General features: G+C 32.9%; 3 protein-coding genes across 3 annotated transcripts; 1 reads left to right on the top strand and 2 right to left on the bottom strand.

Annotated features, from left to right (window-relative positions):
• Positions 1-2,074: 2,074 nt before the first annotated feature.
• On the bottom strand, positions 2,075-3,895 carry LOC124361469 (cuticle protein 5-like). Its single transcript, XM_046815518.1, has 2 exons — positions 3,876-3,895; positions 2,075-2,715 (listed from the first exon to the last, which is right to left on the bottom strand). The coding sequence occupies exons 1-2, from the start codon at positions 3,885-3,887 to the stop codon at positions 2,113-2,115; spliced, it is 615 nt and encodes a 204-aa protein (XP_046671474.1). The 5' UTR covers positions 3,888-3,895; the 3' UTR covers positions 2,075-2,112.
• Positions 3,896-6,058: 2,163 nt separating this feature from the next.
• On the top strand, positions 6,059-12,266 carry LOC124361468. The gene is made up of 3 exons (XM_046815517.1): positions 6,059-6,467; positions 7,921-8,281; positions 11,746-12,266. The coding sequence occupies exons 1-3, from the start codon at positions 6,354-6,356 to the stop codon at positions 12,108-12,110; spliced, it is 840 nt and encodes a 279-aa protein (XP_046671473.1). The 5' UTR covers positions 6,059-6,353; the 3' UTR covers positions 12,111-12,266.
• A 1,570-nt stretch (positions 12,267-13,836) lies between these two features.
• On the bottom strand, positions 13,837-18,832 carry LOC124361466. Its single transcript, XM_046815516.1, has 3 exons — positions 18,705-18,832; positions 17,841-18,156; positions 13,837-15,021 (listed from the first exon to the last, which is right to left on the bottom strand). Exons 1-3 carry the CDS (start codon positions 18,819-18,821, stop codon positions 14,702-14,704), a joined length of 753 nt encoding a protein of 250 aa, XP_046671472.1. The 5' UTR covers positions 18,822-18,832; the 3' UTR covers positions 13,837-14,701.
• Positions 18,833-19,302: the final 470 nt, after the last annotated feature.

Below are 19,302 nucleotides of genomic sequence, written 5' to 3'. Positions count from 1 at the left end.
TTTTGTGGTCTACTGAAAGAGCTATACTTGAAACTGCGTACAAACTCAACAAAGCCATTTACGACTTGCTCTTATCTTGTTTATATGTTGAAAAATCAATTTAGGTATGAAACAACCTGCTCTGATTGATTGATAAATAGTGGCCCAAAGTTCAGTTAATAAATGCTGGATAGTTGTAAGATCAATCTCTTCGAAATAATTAAAGTTCATCCTTTAGGTCAGGAGATGGTAAATAATGAATCTGGGCATTATTAATTCCAAATTTATTTGTTATGTCCCATTCCAAAAAAAAAGATCAAGCTCTGTGCCAATTTCAGATAAACTCACAGAGTTCTAGGACATTATAGAATATTCTGAAATAATTAAGTTTAAGCCCTGGCATACACCAGGTTAGCCTCAAATTGGCTAAGTAACTGCACTGATTAATACATTATTCTATTTGTACCATTGACATACAAATAGCAAAGCAAATATAAGTTCAAATCTCTTCATTTAATATGTTCATGTATATATGGAGGTAGTATTAGTTAGTCCTATTCCATGCATTTGATCAGCCTCAGTAACACTTACATTTTATTCGTATTATATTAGCAAAGCATTTCATAAAATATCTTAGGAAGTGGTTACGTAATAAAAAAGATAAAACTTTGCAAAGACAATTGTTGAAACAAATAAATTGTTATTGTTATATCATACATCCATCAAAGCCTGTACAGTCCTTTCTGTATATTTCTCACTATTAAACTAAAACCTTAACAATAATTGAATATTTATTTATTTCATAATATGCAATTCAGAAAGATTATGATATTGCTGAACTCAGTATATCTCACCGTCAAGTATAAAAGACACTTATTTCCTGCGCACCAGTGCACAACTGTCAAATATCAGCTCATTTGCTGTCTAATTTAACATTATTCTTGTAAGAACCCATAAATTTTAAAATTTGTAGCTGCTTGGCTATAAGGATGTTAATTCATTGGGTAAGTGTTAGTGAAGAATATCACTGATGAATTTGTTCTTCCTTTAATAGACAAACACGCTTTATTTGTAGTAAGTAATTAAGCCTCTAGCGGTAGATATTATAGATTCAAAAAATATACTCGTAGTATGCACTTACACATATACAGTACAATACTTATGCTTGGCTCAAAATGCAAAACTATTTCATATAGAACTAGGTGAGAGTACGCCACACCACGTGTCGGATGACAGGGTTCGCCGATAATAATTATTGACAAATAGAAGTAGAGTAAATAAATGTTTATATTCCTCTGTAAACAAGAGAGAAATTGAGTCAGGCTACTGAGTGATGTGCTTCAACGACTCGTAAAAATAATTCCACAGTTGTTTAAAAAATCTATAGAACTCATTCAAGTCTGTGTAGAAAAGGCAATTCATGTGAAATTTAAAGTCTTCAGATCTAATCTTTCTTGATATTATGCCACATGATCCATTAACATTTTGTTCACTAAATTAAGTTTTATTTTGGTGTTTAAATAATAATAGCCTACACACAAGTCACCATAAATTATCAAATAAATAATAGTTACGCTGCTTATGTTAACATATCACTTGTTAAAATGTCTTACTAGTTTGTTTATAAATTTATCTATTCTGATGTTTTCTCGTTGACACAAGGGTTACCTATAAGACCAACGTAAACTTGTAGACTAATGCTCAGTAACATCCTATGGAGTGACATGCACTATGATGGAACTTAATTGTCATTATATAAAAATGAAACCTTATGTTAAGTTTCAAGTTTAGATCGTTCGTTCGGAGAGACAAATAGACAGACAAACATACAGACAGAAATTAATTATTTCCTGTCCCAAAAGAAATAGGTATTGCGAACGATAAGAAAATCAGATAATTTGCATTCCAGCTAAGATTATTATTGCTCCATGATGTTAATAAGTATTATTGGATTGCCGACTTATGCAGTCTAGTATTGAGTCTTGAATTTTAAGCTTACTTATATGTTTTTGATCGGTAAAAGTTGATCATAGTTGTAAATCGTTATTTGAAATGATCTAATATGTTATATAAATTACATTCAGAATCCAGTAGAAATAGTTTATTTCAATTTATTCCAATATTTAAGAAACATCAATGATAATAATGGTCATGGTAGTTGGCCTTGTGCAGGGCTTCAAGATGATGATGTTTGGCAGCAGCGACCTCGTGAGTGTCTGCCAGATATCCAGACTTGAGTACAACAGGCTTGGCGAGAGGTCCGTGGTAAGGAGCGACATAGTGAGCGCCACTGTAAGCTCCAGAATACTCGCCATATCCTCCGGCATATCGTCCGCTGTAATCGTGTCCGTATCCCGCGTGAGCCTTGGCCTTGGCTACAGCGGCGAAATGTTCAGCCTTGGCAGCAGCAACCTCGTGAGTGTCTGCGATGTGTCCGTCATGGAGTACACGAGGAATAGCGATTGGTCCGTGATACCTGAAATCTCCATGACCGTAGTCTCCTCCATAAGAGCCACTGTATCCTTCATCATGACTGTATCCATAACTCCCTCCGTACCCGTAACCGTGAGACTGTGTAGCCAGAGCAGCAAGATGAGCGCTCTTGGCCGCTGCTACCTCATGCGTTTCTGCCAAATACCCGCTGTGAAGAACGTGTGGTACGTAGATTGGCCCATGGTAGTGACTGTGGCTACCGAGTACTTCAATTCCACATAGGGCAGATAGCAGGACGATAATCTGAAACATGGAAATATAGGGTGCTCTAATTCGATCAAATATCGTAGAAGTCACGTCTAAAAATTAAACGCCTTCTAAATTAGCTTTATTAATGAAAAGTGTTTCGGTTTTATATTAATATATAATAATATTAATTACTTTATGAATTTAGCATCTATATTTCTGTAATCCTGACGTTGATGAATTATTTAAATATTAATATCCATATTTGCCCCAAAAAATACATTTTTGTTGTATACTTGCATTCATTTTATACTTAAGATAGGGCTGGATGATAACATTTGGTAATTTTCTTAAGAATATATTTAGTTGATTTAATAACTTTTAAAATATTTCAATAAGTATGTTCTGAAATTGCTCTAATTGTTCTTGTTTTCATCGAACTTGTTTTGCTTGTTTGACTTACATAGACAATTTTAATGATTAAATGTACACTTTTTCAAAAAAATTAATCGAGTAATAAATATATTATTTATATAAGTATATAATGAAACATATTATCTTTTAGTATAAAAGTATAACTAAAATAACGTTGTAAGGCAATGATATTGGTAAAAAAGTCTATAAACACGTATTAAATCATATTTAAGTAAAATACGTAAGATTAAATTATTTTTTGTCGCGCTCTCCAAAATTTTGCTGCCTATTATGGAGTTATTATACTGTGTAAGTGCACTGAACTCATTCCATTCAGCTCTTTTATTGTATCTATAAAGTATTATTAGATGAAAAGGGTTACGTTTATTTTATTGGAAATGTATTCATTTAAAAAAATGGTTGTTGAAAAAACTCACTTATTTAAGCCCTTAATAAGCCTAATACAACTATTTCAATAGTACAACAAGAAAATTAAGTAAATGATTAAATTTGGATTTAAATGAGTTATATTTCAATTTCTTCTTATGAAGTCATATATATAATTATTATAAAATATATAAATTTACACAATTTGTTGAGTGTATTAAAGAAAATCTTTGAAATGAAACAGATTGTAAGGTAATTTAATTGTATCCAGTGAACAATTTACAACGTAAATAAATATTGATTCAGATCCAAGGAAATAAATAAAAAGATAAATTATTATTATTAGGTTATAATTATTAAGTTCCTTTATTAAAAAGCATTTCCTTCTAATATTTTGTACACTATTGTATACTCACCCAAGATCTCATGGTGGCTGAAGCTCTAGACTGTGCCGTTGTCTGGAGTAGTACGGTATAAATACTGCGTGGATGTACCAACATCCTCTCAACTCACTTCCAGAGGAATGTGGAACTTCCCTCCTAATCAACTATTACATTCATTGCAATAGTTAGTCTTCGTTACTTTGATTGAAGTAATTTATTTGCTTATATATGTTGGGCACCTCAACTGACTAATCCGTTTCTCTCTTCGATTTATATGAGGTGATATACATATTCGTTTCAGAAAATGTGAATGGATATTATCATTAACCTTTGAGATGAAGACAAATGTGTGAGTGTAAATGTTATTTCGAATTGATCTAACTCGACAAAAAGGGCACGTTTGTTCTGTGTCATGCCATAGCCGATATAAAATAATTTTTCATAAATGTTTTCATAAAAGCTGCTATCTTAACAATTTATATTGCTTTAAATGTTTAATAAACCTGATCTAGTCATAAATGTTAATGCAATCTGAAGATCAATATAAGCGAAGATTTTTTAAATATCTTCCGGTAATATCAACGTGAGAGTTAATTTCATATAGAAATCACTTATTTTGGGAGATTATTAATTTATTATCTCTTGTTACTAAAGTATTTAAAATAATTTATATTGTTAATATATATTACTGGTATTATTTTGTTATGTTTCGAATATATTTTTTATTCTTGCTTATTGTTAGGGGTTAATTGTAATTTATAGTACGTTTATTACGTTTTTATCAAGATTTGTTGCATTAAAACTTTGCAATATTTTGTTATAACACCTGCTGTCATAATGGAATATATATATATATATATATATATATATATATACAGGGTGTTTCCTAAAGGTGTTCCAATATTTTGGTATTTTGTTTTAAACGTGAAAATGAGCAAAAAACCACGTATGGAGGTATGTCCTAAAACGTTTAGTTTTCCGTCTATCTCTCTGTATGTGATTTTTACCAAAAAAGTTACATCTTTTATACCAGTAAAGATAGAAGTTATGAAAACTTTGCAGTTGTGTTGGCCTTTTTTATGCCCATTTGAGAAAGAAATATGAACAAATTATCTTTACCCGTTTTCAAAATGGAAGCCAATCTTTTTTGATGTTAAATTCCGCAAAATCGATACCCTGTATGAAAATGTTAGAAGAATATTAAAATGTTGTAACCTTTATTCTAAATTAACAGTGGTTGTTTCATTTAAATCGGATAAAAAACAACTGATTAGTACTATTAAACATAATATCATGTTTTACACACTACACAACAGGAAGTATAGTTTTCTAAAGTGTTTATACTCTGAACAGCAGATTTAAAGTCAATGAACAGCTGTTTATTTCTTCTGTAATGTAAAAGTTGTTTTGTCTCCATTACAATTACTTTAGTATAATGTATTGTTTGTTTTAATTAGTTTCTTTGCATTAGCAACAGGAATGGCAAATAATTATATTACCAATTTTACCAACTCAGAATTAAACAACTTTAAATAGCTTAAATAAACAGCTGTTCACATTCATCAGCTCATTGACTTTAAATCAGCTGTTCAGAGTAAAACCGTTTAGAAAACTATACTTCCTGTTGTATAGTGTGTAAAACATGGTATTATGTTTAATAGTATGAATCAGTTGTTTTTTATCCGATTTTAATGAAACAACCACTGCTAGATTTAGAATAAAGGTTACAACATTTTAATATTCTTGTAACATTTTCATACAAGGTATCGATTTTGCGGAATTTAACATCAAAATTTATGATTGGCTTCCATTTTGAAACGGGTAAAGATAATTTGTTCATATTTCTTTCTCAAATGGGCATAAAAAGGCCAACACAACTGCAAAGTTTCATAACTTTATCTTTACTGGTATAAAAGATGTAACTTTTTTGGTAAAAATCACATACAGAGAGATAGACGGAAAACTAAACGTTTTAGGACATACCCCCACATGAATTTTTTTGCTCATTTTCACGTCTAGAACAAAATACCAAAATATTGGAACACCTTTAGGAAACACCCTATATACAACAACATATATATAGCCTATATATACAACTGAGCATATTGAATATTGAATCAAAAAAATAAATTACTTATCATTAGATAACGATGAAGAACAAATTGCGTATAATTAGTTACATTGTTTGTGATCCCAGCTGATTAAAAAACTAAAGAGCCAATGTTATTAAATTTAATCTAAATATTTTGGAAACTTCCTCCGCGTATGCGAGTGATTGTAATATGCGAGATTAAATATTGTCATATAGGAAGAAACATAACTATCCAAACGCGAATCTCAGCATTCCATGACCCGAATCACGAGGCAGGTGTGACCCGGACGCGGTCTGGTAGGCGTAGTAAATGAAGTGTAGACATAGCCCAGTGGCCGGGAAAATACACCACTTCCGACACCAGCCGTTTGTCGGCAGTTTGGTATGGACATGGGTTGTTACTGTCAGTTGTCCCCAAGATGGTGCTGTGGACGGTGCTGGCTGGAGGCTGCTTGTGGATGCTCGTTAGTTGCTGCTGGGGAGCTGCTATCAACTCGTCTACGCCCGAGGAACAGCTGCATAAAGTTATGGAGGTTGGTGTTATGGATAATTTGCTGTATAATCCATCATGTCCAAAGTCCTGTTCTGTAAAAGTAGGTTAGTTTCTCGTTATATTCTATTTCTTATCGGCTTGGGAAGTGCTTGAGGATGCGAATTTGATTCCAAATGACCCGATAATTTCCTGCAGCGCACGATCTCCTAATGTGGGATATGTTACGTGAAAGATGTTTAGGAGATTTCCTTTTTATCATTTCAATCTCATCTCAAATGGAAAACGGCTATGAATTTTCTTCCCATTGAGATCGTAGCTGGTGTTTATCTGTTCGTTTAAAAGCACTAAGAAATGCATATAGATGTTAGATCGTTATTGGTTAGCTTTGTAAACGTCCAGAACTCACAACACGTCATCTTATCCTTTGTGGAATTTTTCGATGTCTGGACTGAATGGAATCATGTGGATTACTGTGGATTTCGCTGGCAGTACAGCTTTTGATAATCCAACTTGGGTTTAGGGAGACATGATATGGTACTCTTTTAATATGGTATAACAGTTATTTGCCTGTGAGGTTTGGTAAAATATGAACAATGCCAACATCATGGTATTAAAAAGAACTTGATGGTAGGGAATTTATTTTCAGATGCGGCTCTTTTAGCGGGCACCGTTCGTTGATTAGTACTAAAACCTCACTTTTCCTACTATATTATCTTCCATTTTCCTTAAACAGCGTATATTTATTCCTAGTTTGGGATTGATCTTTCTTATCAAATGGTTGAAAAGTTTTAAATCTGGGACATGTTTACCGGGTTATGCTAGGTAGGTCTCACAATCTTTCTCAGCTTAAGTTCTAAGGTATTTTAGATTATGATTGTTATATACGTATTTGCTATACTGTAATTTAAAATTAGAGATTAAGATTTTAGTTTGTTAATTTCCATTTCTCTTTACAGTAGAAGTCTGGCACTTATTGGAAAACGTATTTTCCTTTGAATAGAAAAGAATTAGTTTAGAACTATCAATGACGTTATCGTAAATAGTTGTGTTTTTAGGTTTTACAGTACTGGATGAATGTATTTAGTCTGATACTGTTTGTTGATTTTTAAGATCGTTCATACAGATAGTGTAGAGTTAAGTAATAAAATTGTATACGAAAAAAAATGTAAAAACTCTAATCTTCCTGTTATCTTACATTGTCTTGGTAAGTATTTCCTTGATTATCAGAACAATTGCATAATAAAGTAAAACAACCACTCAATTAATAAAAAGTGTGATAACTTTTATATAAGAGTATATTTTTAGATGGTGACGTGTTGATATTGTTGACGATGTTCTATAACTGTTAAAAATCATATGGTATGTTTTATTTGCTTTCTAGCTAAGGAGAGTGATATAAAATTAATACATTCATACTAACAAATGAGTAGGATAAAAAATCTTTCTACAAAATCAGTGCTTTATATAATTTTAGATTTTCTGATTTCCACTAGGTAGTAGCCAATCATTGCTCTAGCCGTCGTTCTCCAGCCTGTCTACAATTCGAGCTCCTGTCTCAGCTGGAACAGATGATGCCGGGTCCGAAGGTTCAGATCCTCTCAGGAGTCTACCTATCCAGGAGCAACATTTCCCTTGCTTCCTTGCCACTGTTAAGTGAGCTGACGGATCCAAAGGGGCGAAGCCTAGATGCCACAACTCGTTTTCTCAACAGTCTTCTGGCAGAGCGCCTCATAAGTCAGCTGGAGACGTGGTCAGTTAGTGTTTTCGTGTTCAGTAATAACACCCTCAATCAGCTCAGGAGTGTTTTGAACCCTTCCGCAACTGGCGCAAAGAATGAAAAGGAAGTTGAAACTGGTACGTTACTATTACAGACATTGAAAAAATATTCCATATAAGTTAGCCTCAAAAACTATTTAGTACATGTACTATACTAGTTACATACACGTGTTAGTTACGTTTCGGGATAGGAGAATAATGGGTTGATAAAATGTGTTCTGGTACTTAAAGCTGACTTCGGTTAATAATTTACCCTGAAGACTATCTCTTGTCTTTGAAACAGTAACTGGATTGAACGTGTCTCACATACTGACTGTTAACTAATAAGGGATGACAAGGCATAACCAGCTATTGGTAGTCCCAGGAATTGGCTATGGGCTTCGGTCAGACAAAACAAAACTTAATAAATTATGTGTTAATTATGGCTTTTTGTTTTTTGATTCTTGTAATAACCTGTTTTATGATTCGTTGTCATAAGTTCTCTAAATAGCTAGTGATTATCTGCTTTACAATAACTTTAAATGTAACTTAAACTGTGGGGGTTTAAAAAACAACAGAATAAGGGAAGCATTACTGATACTAATTACTCGTCACAGACAGGATTTAATTCTGCAGGATTTAATTTCTGTTATTTTTAGCCCAGAACAATACTTAATGTTGTGACCTGAATTTTCACCGTCTCTCGTAAGGCCACTGAGGGTTAAACATTGTCCAATTGGATTGAAATTAATTTGCCTCTCGTGATCCAGCAATAAGATTTATGTAACATATTAAAAGTGCTTTGAATCAAACGAAAATATGCATTTATACTTATCACAACTATATGTATTTAGAATAAATCTTCTCTACAGCTTCCCCATGTATATTAAATATACATGACTTTGCAAATGAAATTTTCATTTACAAAGTAACATAATTTAATTATTTAATTAACATGTTACATGGTTTATCCTGTTCCGTTGGAATACGTAGAAGTGAAAGTGTAATTACACATATCTTTTATTGCATCAGAAAATTTATAAAATGTATCGCAAACGACATTTTTTATTATCTATTACGCTACAAAATACGAGTTCTCTAGTTATAAAATTTTCATCCACACATTCATACTTCCTTAAGTCACACAATAAGCAAATGATCATTTAGCCATTCTCACCAGTAGACTACAACGTATCAGCACGGACCCCGCACGTTGACGCAACCGCTATCAATGGTCCATCCGTTATCGATGGTTCATCCGTTATCAATTGTCCATCCGTTATCAATTGTCCATCCGTTATCAATGGTCCATTAGTTATCAATGGACCATCCGTTATCAATTGTCCATCAGTTATCAATTGTCCATCCGTTATCAATGGTCCATTAGTTATCAATGGACCATCCGTTATCAATTGTCCATCCGTTATCAATGGTCCATTAGTTATCGATGGTTCATCCGTTATCAATTGTCCATCCGTTATCAATTGTCCATCCGTTATCAATGGTCCATTAGTTATCAATGGACCATCCGTTATCAATTATCCATCCGTTATCAATTGTCCATCCGTTATCAGTGGTCCATTAGTTATCGATGGTTCATCCGTTATCAATTGTCCATCCGTTATCAATTGTCCATCCGTTATCAATGGTCCATTAGTTATCAATGGACCATCCGTTATCAATTATCCATCCGTTATCAATTATCCATCCGTTATTAAAGGTCCAATGACACGTCCACTGAGTTTAATATTGCAGAGGTCACTAGGTACCGCCTCAAAAGAACCTAAAATTTTGAGGGATTTGTTTCTGACATTCAGGAAGTTTGTTGAGTATTTTGACTCCAGCATCCGATGGCAGGAGTTTAAAGTAGCCGTACGGAAATTGTTTCTCCCTCTAGTCTCGTGCTGATACAGTGCTCTCTAAAGGGCAGTCTCAAGCAATTACAAACGTGGAATGATCAGCAGGTCAAGATCCCTGAAGGCCTCTTTAAACGACTCTCCGTATTTAAATTTAGCAGTTATGCAAATTACTTTTCTCTGGAGTCCAAAAACTCTATCGACAGTAAGTTTGACTCAGAAAAACTACCCCAAGTCTAATACCGTAGGATAATTTCAGGTAAATAAGTCCAAAAGAGTCCATTAATTTGCCAGCGACAAAAGTTGAAAGTATTACGAAGCAACTTTTTAACACACACTGCTAATGTGGTAATTACAGACCAATCTTCTGTCCAAGAGTAATCCTAGGAACTTAGTGAATAGGCTTCTTCGAGAATGACGTCATCCACCATTATTGTTGGGATTTAAAATTTCTATTTTGGAATGTAATTTGTTTAGAATGGTTTTGTTTGTTGCTAATTTCATCCTGTCAGAGTACTGGATACAAGATTTTAAATTGGTGTTCGAAACGTGTTCCAATTTCCTGAGCGAAACTAACCTAAAACCGGGAGACGTGTCGTCAACGTATTGAATCATTTTTGCGCTTGAGATGGATGAATGTACATCATTGATGAATATTAAAAAAAGTACGGGCCTAAGGATCGAGCTTGTTGAATAAATCATCGTGATTCACACAAAGGCCTTAGATAAGTCAATAAATACGCTAAGCAACGTAGACGTTTCTCTATGCCTTCCAGGTTCAAGTCAATTATTTCTGTCAAGGCATTAATTGTTGAATTCCCTAGTCTAAACAGATTACCAGTAAGAATTTTAAGATTAAAAAAAATCCAGAAAGTTTGTTTAAAAAGTCTTTGCTTCATACTTCTACAATTGAAATGCGCCGGTAAAAATCCATCATATTTATACAATATATATGTTGTTTTAATAATATGGTAAATTATGTCTTACTCGCAAAATAAGTTAAGCGTAGACATATTTATATTGCTTATCATAAAATTTATCTATTTATTTTATAACATTAAAATGTAAAGATGTCAAAACAAATTGATTTAAGCGTATTAAAAAAAACAAGCTTATACTTACTAATCATATGACACAATCGTAACATTGCTATATATTTTTTTCAACAATTGAAATACATTCATGCTTACTCGTGTTCCAATAAAAATATCAGATTACAAAAAAGGCAATAACTCAGTAAATAAGTTTGGACAAATTTGATATTATTAGTTCAACGATTATATTGTGATTAACAGTCTTTTGTGTATTACGAAATAATCTTTAGTCAGTATAAAACTTTATACTCAAACTTGTGTGGCCATTTGTAACCATAAAATGATTTATTTGTAATGATATTATTACAATACTAGTATTTGTAATGGTCGTACGTATACATTTAGGCATGTACTTTAAAATTTGTATTTAGCTAAAATAAAATTTATACAGACCAACGGAAACGTTGTGCTAAGATCTGTATTATTAGTCACACAATTTATGGGAAACTGCGTTGAGGAAATTCAGTTGTTCATTTGACATTTGCTGTTGAACTCATTTATATTTTCTTCAAACTAATGTTTTAGAGTGATAATTTGATACTTGGTATTCATTTATACAATACTTTATATAAACCAGACACTATGTTTTAACAACCATTTCCTTTTGTTTCAGGCCGAAGGCACAGATACTGGAAGTACATGGGAAGCGCACTTGTGACAGTTGGATTCAGCGTTATATCAGCTCTTATCAGCAAGTCATTGACCATGTCCCTTGTAGCTCTGGCCGCTACAATGTTACTAGGGAGTCGCGGTGAGTCCGGGTACGGGAGTCACGGAGGATACTCTGCCCCCGTCCACCACCTCCCCACCTTCCGCTCACCGCCACCAGTCCGCAATAACCCGAGCGAGGTGCAGTACGTGGATGAGCTGCCCGAAGACTCGAGAGTGGACCAATCCCTCGTGTACGTTAATAGGAAGTCTTACCAAAAGGAACGAACAGATAGTGGCTATGATAAGTTGTATTACAAGTACAAATGAGATTGGGACGGACATGGTGTGGTGTTTCGGTTTTTTAAATTTTCAATGAAACACTCCAGTACAAGCTTTTTCTTGGTGTTAATTTTTCAAATTCAAAATATTGAGGTATTATAATTCATTTAGTTCTAAACCTGAAATATACACATCATGATTGTATTAATGAAGATTATATAATGTTGGCAAAGTAGAGAAAATGACCTACAGTGTTAGGAGCTTTTTCGCCATTATGAATTCACGTAGGAACCCTTAATACTAAGTACTAACCCTTAATACTAAATACCTCTGTACTCTTTTTAAATATGTTTAATTTTCAATAATGTAAGATAGGCGAATAAAATTTTTCCATGTAAACCATGACCTGCTCAAAAGAAGATGTTGCGTTGACTGGAAGCATCATATCATATCTGACGACGAGTGCGATATATTTTGAGTATGCCAATGGAAAACAAAGATGTAATTGGTAAATATAATACAATACAATATAAATAGGTAAATATAAACGCAAGGAATTTGAAGTATGTTATTTTCCCATATACTGTTATTTTTAAATTTTGTTAAGTGTTTGTAGGCTAAGTAAACTTTCTTATCGGTTATTGTAAATTTATTTTTTTTAATTGTGAAATTTTTCACTTTCGCGGAATCTTTTAATAATAGCTAGTTGAGAAAATAAAAATAAACACAAACTTAGCAAACCAATAGAAGAATACAAAAAATTGGATATTTCTTAATGAATACAAATTACGATTTGTTTGGTTTTTTAATAAGGTCGTTTATGTGAGCTCCCCAGGCAAGAGTAATTTATTCTGGAAGTCCAGGAATCTCCTTCGGAAGATTCCACTGAGAAAGGAGTGAAGGCAGAATCATAATCGGCTTTTAACAAATCCCATTTGGTGTGAATTTTTCTTGTTGGATAATTGTACACCTACCGAATATCGTCTGGTTAAAATTAAGTTTGAAATCAATAATCCTTTTATGCAACGCGGCAAATAGATCGTGCAAAACTATCTTTGTCGAATGAAACTATTGAACAAATACAAATTAAGTCAAGTGAATCATTGCGATTTTTTAACATGTGGGGTAAGACATATATGTAATAAATAAAATATTTGAAAAGTTAACTCTCGTTAATGTTGTGTTATTAAGATTCTAAGATATTTGAAAGTTTACATCTATAAAAAAATCGTGCTGTAACGTTTTTATTAACCCTTAACTATATATTGTAAAATGAATAGGATTTGTTCCAGCGGTGGTTTTGTGTTAAGGCTATTTTAAAGTATCATTCATATGATTAAGAAATATAATGTTCTGAGCACTGAACTTTCATAAGATCAGTGCTCAGGGTATAAACTCAAGAAAATCATATACAAAAAATATAAAATATTTATTGCTAACAAAAAACATTATAAACTGTTATGCTTCCTCATAATTCATTTGACACGAAATGTGTGTTAAGGAGTTTTTGATGGACGGATAGTATCTATAAAGAAGAAAATAATATTATAAATACATGTATGTGCATTTCAAAGTGGTAGATTTACTGCTACTGTATATTATACATAAGGTATTTAAAACTAGATTTTTAATTGTTAAAATTTATTGAGGATAGTGGTAATATTCCTGTGTTTGAGTAAAATAAGGTTATTAGTAGTTTATTTGCCTCAAAGAACAACATAAATGTATTATAAAGACATATTTTACAACTATAAAACATTTGCTCAATATTGCTTTTATGAGTATTAACGAATATGATTAAAATTTGATTCTGATATCGTTTTATTGCCAGACCCCAACAGTTGTACTGTTGAAAAAATATCCCTTTCCTTGTTTGGTTTAGAGAGACTAATATAAATACTTAATGGGAAGAATTATGTAAAATATTCAGTAAGTTAAAGTTTGTAGGTATATATAGTAATTTATTATAGTTTAGAAAAGGAAAATTAGAGATTTAGTGTTTACTACAATAAGAATAATATATAAAACAGAAAACACAATATATTTATATTTGTGAATAATTACCTTAATTATTTTTCCCACCTTTATAATTTTCCCACGTTTGCAATTTCTTGAGCAATAGAAGTATATATATAACAAAAGTATTCTTAAATATATGTATAATTGTAAAATGACAATTGCGAAGAAACTCGTCTAAAACTAGACCACAAAATCGCTGTTTTTCCGTTAAGAAATTTATAATCATGCTTAATTTATTACGTAATACAATTTTATCATGAAAAAGGTTTTCGAGTTTGAGAAAATTCTGAGAGGTGCTAAACATTGAGAGTAGTCTAATTGAGCGACAATTTAGCCTGATCAAGGTGTTATTGTAACTATTATGTATGATTAATTAATTATTTTTTAATACTACCGGAGATGGTGTTCAATATTTTAGAATTGAAAAGAGAAAAATTATCATTAAAATACACATACTTCTTACCACGGGGTTTACAAATTATGAGAAAATACAGGCTACGGCCAATTTTCATAAATAATATCCTTCGTGCATATTGTATTCTCTTAGAGAAGAACTAATAAATATCTATAGTACTAAAATATGCTCAAATAAATAAAAGCGCTAGAATACATATATACATCTAAGAAGCGGCCGCTACATGTAAGAAGTCCACACTTCTCTTCCATCCATGGCCATGGTGTAACTCCTCGGAGTGCGTGTGGGAGTGTGAGACCTCTGGCTGGGCGATGATCTCGTACGTGGTGCTCTTGCCGCTATGACCGCCCCCGCCACCTCCACCTTTCATGGCCCCCATGGCTGCTAGCATCAGTGCCATCATTGATGTCATCAAGGCTTTGCCCGCCATTGCCGCCAAGGCACTCATCATCATTGTCATCATGGCACCTCCCATCATGACAGCCAGAGCACCCGCTCCCGCACCCGCTCCTCCCTTTTTGCGGCCTGAATTACACAAAAGCCGGGCTTATATTAAATTTGTCAACAAATAGCCATTACAGAAATTTTACTTGATTACAGTGAACTTGAAGGAAAGTCATGTGGGTGTTTCAGGAATATGCCTTTCATTGCTGATGGGAGGAAGGTGGTTATATTAGCTGGCACTTATTGGTTTTGAAATTTTGTAACAACCAATTATCTAGTCAATTATCAGAATTCTCTTTAGAAATGCTATAAAGTGAATTTAATGTCAACACGAGCTTTCCACAAACAGCAACTTTTATTATGTAATGTTTATTACTGAATATATTTAGGAATATTAATAGATAACCATTATTATAAAAAATTTTCTAAATAGTTTTATTTAATATCGAATTAAGAAATCTGAATTGAGCCACAAACACAGAGAAACAGTTCTATGCATATTACGATGATATTTTTAATTTGTTATTCAGTGAGTTTAGCTTACAAATTTAACAATGATAACTCTTTGTAGATGCCATTATCATACCAAGTTTCGTTTGAATTTAACAACTGTGGCTGTTATTAATTTACTGGCATTCTTTTGTTATTTTAAACACCAAACATTTTAAGAAAACAATATCTTTAAACATCATGAATATTTGCTCTTTAATAGGTCTAAAATAACAATTGCACAAACATAAATGGCCACTGGATTGAAATTAAATTGAATGGTGCAATCTTGTAAGTCATTGAGCGTAAATACTATGTTTGATAAAATCTGTTCACAATTTGGTAGTTTGATTCACTTGTATTCATAATATGTTATTATATTGCTATTAAATGTTTAAAATACTATGCTTTTGAAAATACAAGTATGTGAGGTATGAAAAATATCATCAAAGATATTGCTTAAAACTATACAATACACTTTCAGAGAATGGATAGTTTTAATATATTGGAATGTCTAAACGGCGAGAATCGATAATTACACTAGTAAATTATGTTACGGTATTTTTGAAAGCAATAATTCTGCAATATCTATCTAAATAAAAGTATATCATAATAATATGTATAGAATACCAAAAACTAGTTATTTCGCTAAAACCTCAGTACGTCGGAGTTATGTAGAAATTTATGTAGAAGACGTAATAAATGAACAAAAGTTATTTGATGAGAAAATTTTACTTCCGCCTGTTTTTCTATTTGTCTGTATCGAAAACGAAATGACCTATTACCTCAAAACTACTTCAAGTATTTCTATAGCTTTATTTCTACATGATCAACATTGAGTTCGAGGTGGTTGCTGACATTCCATGGGATTTGAATTAGAGAATAAGCGTTAGCGAATATTCTTTCATTGGTCTTTCATTGGTTACCTAATAACAATGATGGCAATTAGAAATTTCAGAATAAATAACTTTGTAAACAAACTGTGTACAATCATAAGTAACTTGAAAATGAGTAATTTTAAGAATTAAAGTAAAACAACAGCATAATAGTGTGGAAAGACTATGTTAAAAATCTGTGATATTTAATTTCAGTGTACTCCTGCATTGTAGTACCTTACCTAGCGCACCGGAACTTTTATTATCAGAACATGAATCGAAAAGCGATTGAAAATTTGAATTTATCATAGGTTAAGATATGTACAAAATGATTTTATGCATAGAATTTAAATTTTGCATGAAACTTCATTTCTACATAGATAATAAAGTGTTCTATGACGGTACTTATCCAACATTGGACTTTGGCTAAACGAAATGTTTGTGTCAGTTTATGCTCTACTTGACTGTCTGTCTGCCTAACTTCCCGCAGGACATTTCGAGAATTAAATGAGTTATTGATTAGACATTTTTTAGGCAACTTCATCGAAGCCTTGTACGTGAAACGTGGTGTGGCAAACTCCTACCTTATTTCATTAAAATAACAAGTAAATCTTTTGACACTTCAAAATAATAGATTTGCAAGAACTCGGATTGGAAGAGCATTCACAAAACATTTACGCCGTAGTGTGACTCAGGACATACATCGGTACGTCTGATCTCTGGGACCAATTCGGACTACTTATACAATTATCTGGACACATATACTTGTAACTCAGTCTATGAATACAGCCAGCCTTAGACTTTGGATACTACTAGATGGGAGTTCTGGATACCCCTAGTCTCGGACTGTAGTTATTACTAGTATCATGCTCCACTTACTACTAACCTGTTGCTCAACTGGAATGTGGTAGTAATATTTTAGTAACCTGTTACCCATATGATGAGATATTTTATAGTAATAACCTCCGGGTCTGGTATTAAACAGGTTTGGATTTAAAAGTCTTCTACTCTAGATACCTAATAGCTACCAGACTTTAAATACTCAAAACTTCTGACTCTAGATACTTTTAGCCCGGAATACTATTAGTCTTAGATTCCGGACATCAGAAGCCTTACGTTTTAGATACCGCTACCTACCAAGCTTCAAATACTAAAACATGAGATTCTGGATACTTTTAGCCTAAGTTGTGAATACTATTACTGTTAGGTTCTGGAATCTGGACATGTATATATATATATATATATATATATATATATATATATATATATATATATATATATATATACGAGCCACACTTTGAATTCTCAATAAATCTGGATACTTTTAGATCTAAACTCTAAAATACTACTAGTCTTCAAATTCTGATACTAATAAATCCAGACGGTATATATTCTCGGAATTTGGAAAATCCTATAATTCAGTCAATTCGTTCGACATATTTGTGGATAAATAGATTTTGAACATCCACAGGAGGTTTTAAAACGTTAAACAAATAAAAATGTATTATAGAAGTTATTAACAAAAGTCTAAAATACCTGTAACTTTAGCGAGAACATTGTCCACAAGCTCAGTTGTGTTGAAGGACGGCAGATCCACCATTCGCACGCTGAGTGTGAGGGAGCGCAGGTATCCGCCAACCTTCTGGAGGAGAAACGTATCTAGGCGCTGCTGGAGAGGCAAGTCGTTCATGGTTGGCACTGCAGGCTCCAGAGACCTGGAGTGATTACTGTGTACCGTAACTCCAGGAAGAGGCTGGAAGTAAGTGTCATGAGCCAGTCGGTCTACTAGTCGCACCAAGGTCAGTTTTAAACAAGACGAGGTCAGCTGATAGGCGCATCTTTTCCACATCATCTATAGAACAATTAAGACATTTTATACTTACAGAAAACACAAACAAATTGTCAGCAAGGCTTTTGAGAAGTAATTGGAAAACTATTCAGATCAAAAGGTAATTCTAGTATAGAGCACAAACAATAGTAATATTACATTGCTTATGTCATGTCTTGTTTAAGAAGGTAAATGCTTAAATATGAGATAGGTGTTTTTATAGAGAGATAAGCCACTTTGTGTAAATATTTTCCAATATTCTGTAATCGCAGAGATGACGTATCATTTATTGAAAAATTTTCAATTGGATACCAGCTTCGTATATTGTTAGGCTGACTTAAAAAGTATTGTATGGATAGTCCGGACAAGTTTAATAAATAATTTATGAATAGTAATTTAATTATTTCGCAATTTCATCTATCGCAGTGTACTACAACAAGTCACTAGGATTATCTAATAAAACACGTAACCTAGTTGTTTATGATAATATAAAATATTTTGTGTGAATAAATTAAAAATGAAATGTAATAATTTATTTAGAAAGGTTTTCATTCTTTTACTTTTACTTTTACCTCTTTCAATTTCTCATCAAATGTGTTGGTAAAGTTGGCGTCCTCCGGTTCGTCTGTGGCAGCTACTGCCACCAACATCGCTGCTACTGTCACCACCATGTACGCAGAGCTCCTCATCTTGTCCAAGGGTGCTATGGACTGTGCACTACTGACCAAGTGACCAATATTTATAGAAAATAGCAGCGATTTGGCCAGGTTTATGAATCATTGTCCGCCATTTCTTCTCCGCTCCCGCCGGAGATTGTCGCTTCATCCAATTGAACGTTTCAGTTTCTTGTAGAGAAAGCCTTAACTCCCAATTTTGCGGTGGGTAGTTTCCTGGGGAAAACCTCTGTCAAGCTAGATCCCCGATTTTTCATACCTGTTGACATTGCTAGCTTTCTGTTTGTCTATGGCTTACTTTACAATAAGGGCAGTTTGAAGTTTACTGATGGTCAGTTTAAAAACGCCAGAAGTTAAGTTTTTTTTCGAAGACTACGTATGTACTCTACACACGTAAAAAGTGTTGTTTTAGTAGTTTGAAACCGATTAAACCTACCGTATTGTAAAAATATTCAGAACATTAAAGCAATTAAACACTACTTTATAACGTTAGCTG

This window comes from Homalodisca vitripennis, chromosome 4 (assembly GCF_021130785.1).
Source record: "Homalodisca vitripennis isolate AUS2020 chromosome 4, UT_GWSS_2.1, whole genome shotgun sequence".
NCBI lineage: Eukaryota > Metazoa > Arthropoda > Insecta > Hemiptera > Cicadellidae > Homalodisca > Homalodisca vitripennis.
The sequence above is the reverse complement of the archived record's forward strand: the minus strand, read 5'-3'. Positions and strand labels throughout refer to the sequence as shown.

Coding starts and splice junctions, on each gene's coding strand:
- LOC124361468 (XM_046815517.1), top strand. CDS start 6,354: ATGGTGCTGTGGACGGTGCTGGCTGGAGGCTGCTTGTGGATGCTCGTT. Junction 6,468..7,920: donor AGCTGCATAAAGTTATGGAG/GTTGGTGTTATG, acceptor GATTTCCACTAG/GTAGTAGCCAATCATTGCTC. Junction 8,282..11,745: donor TGAAAAGGAAGTTGAAACTG/GTACGTTACTAT, acceptor CTTTTGTTTCAG/GCCGAAGGCACAGATACTGG.
- LOC124361466 (XM_046815516.1), bottom strand. CDS start 18,821: ATGAGGAGCTCTGCGTACATGGTGGTGACAGTAGCAGCGATGTTGGTG. Junction 18,157..18,704: donor TTGATGAGAAATTGAAAGAG/GTAAAAGTAAAA, acceptor ATTGTTCTATAG/ATGATGTGGAAAAGATGCGC. Junction 15,022..17,840: donor TGTTCTCGCTAAAGTTACAG/GTATTTTAGACT, acceptor TGTGTAATTCAG/GCCGCAAAAAGGGAGGAGCG.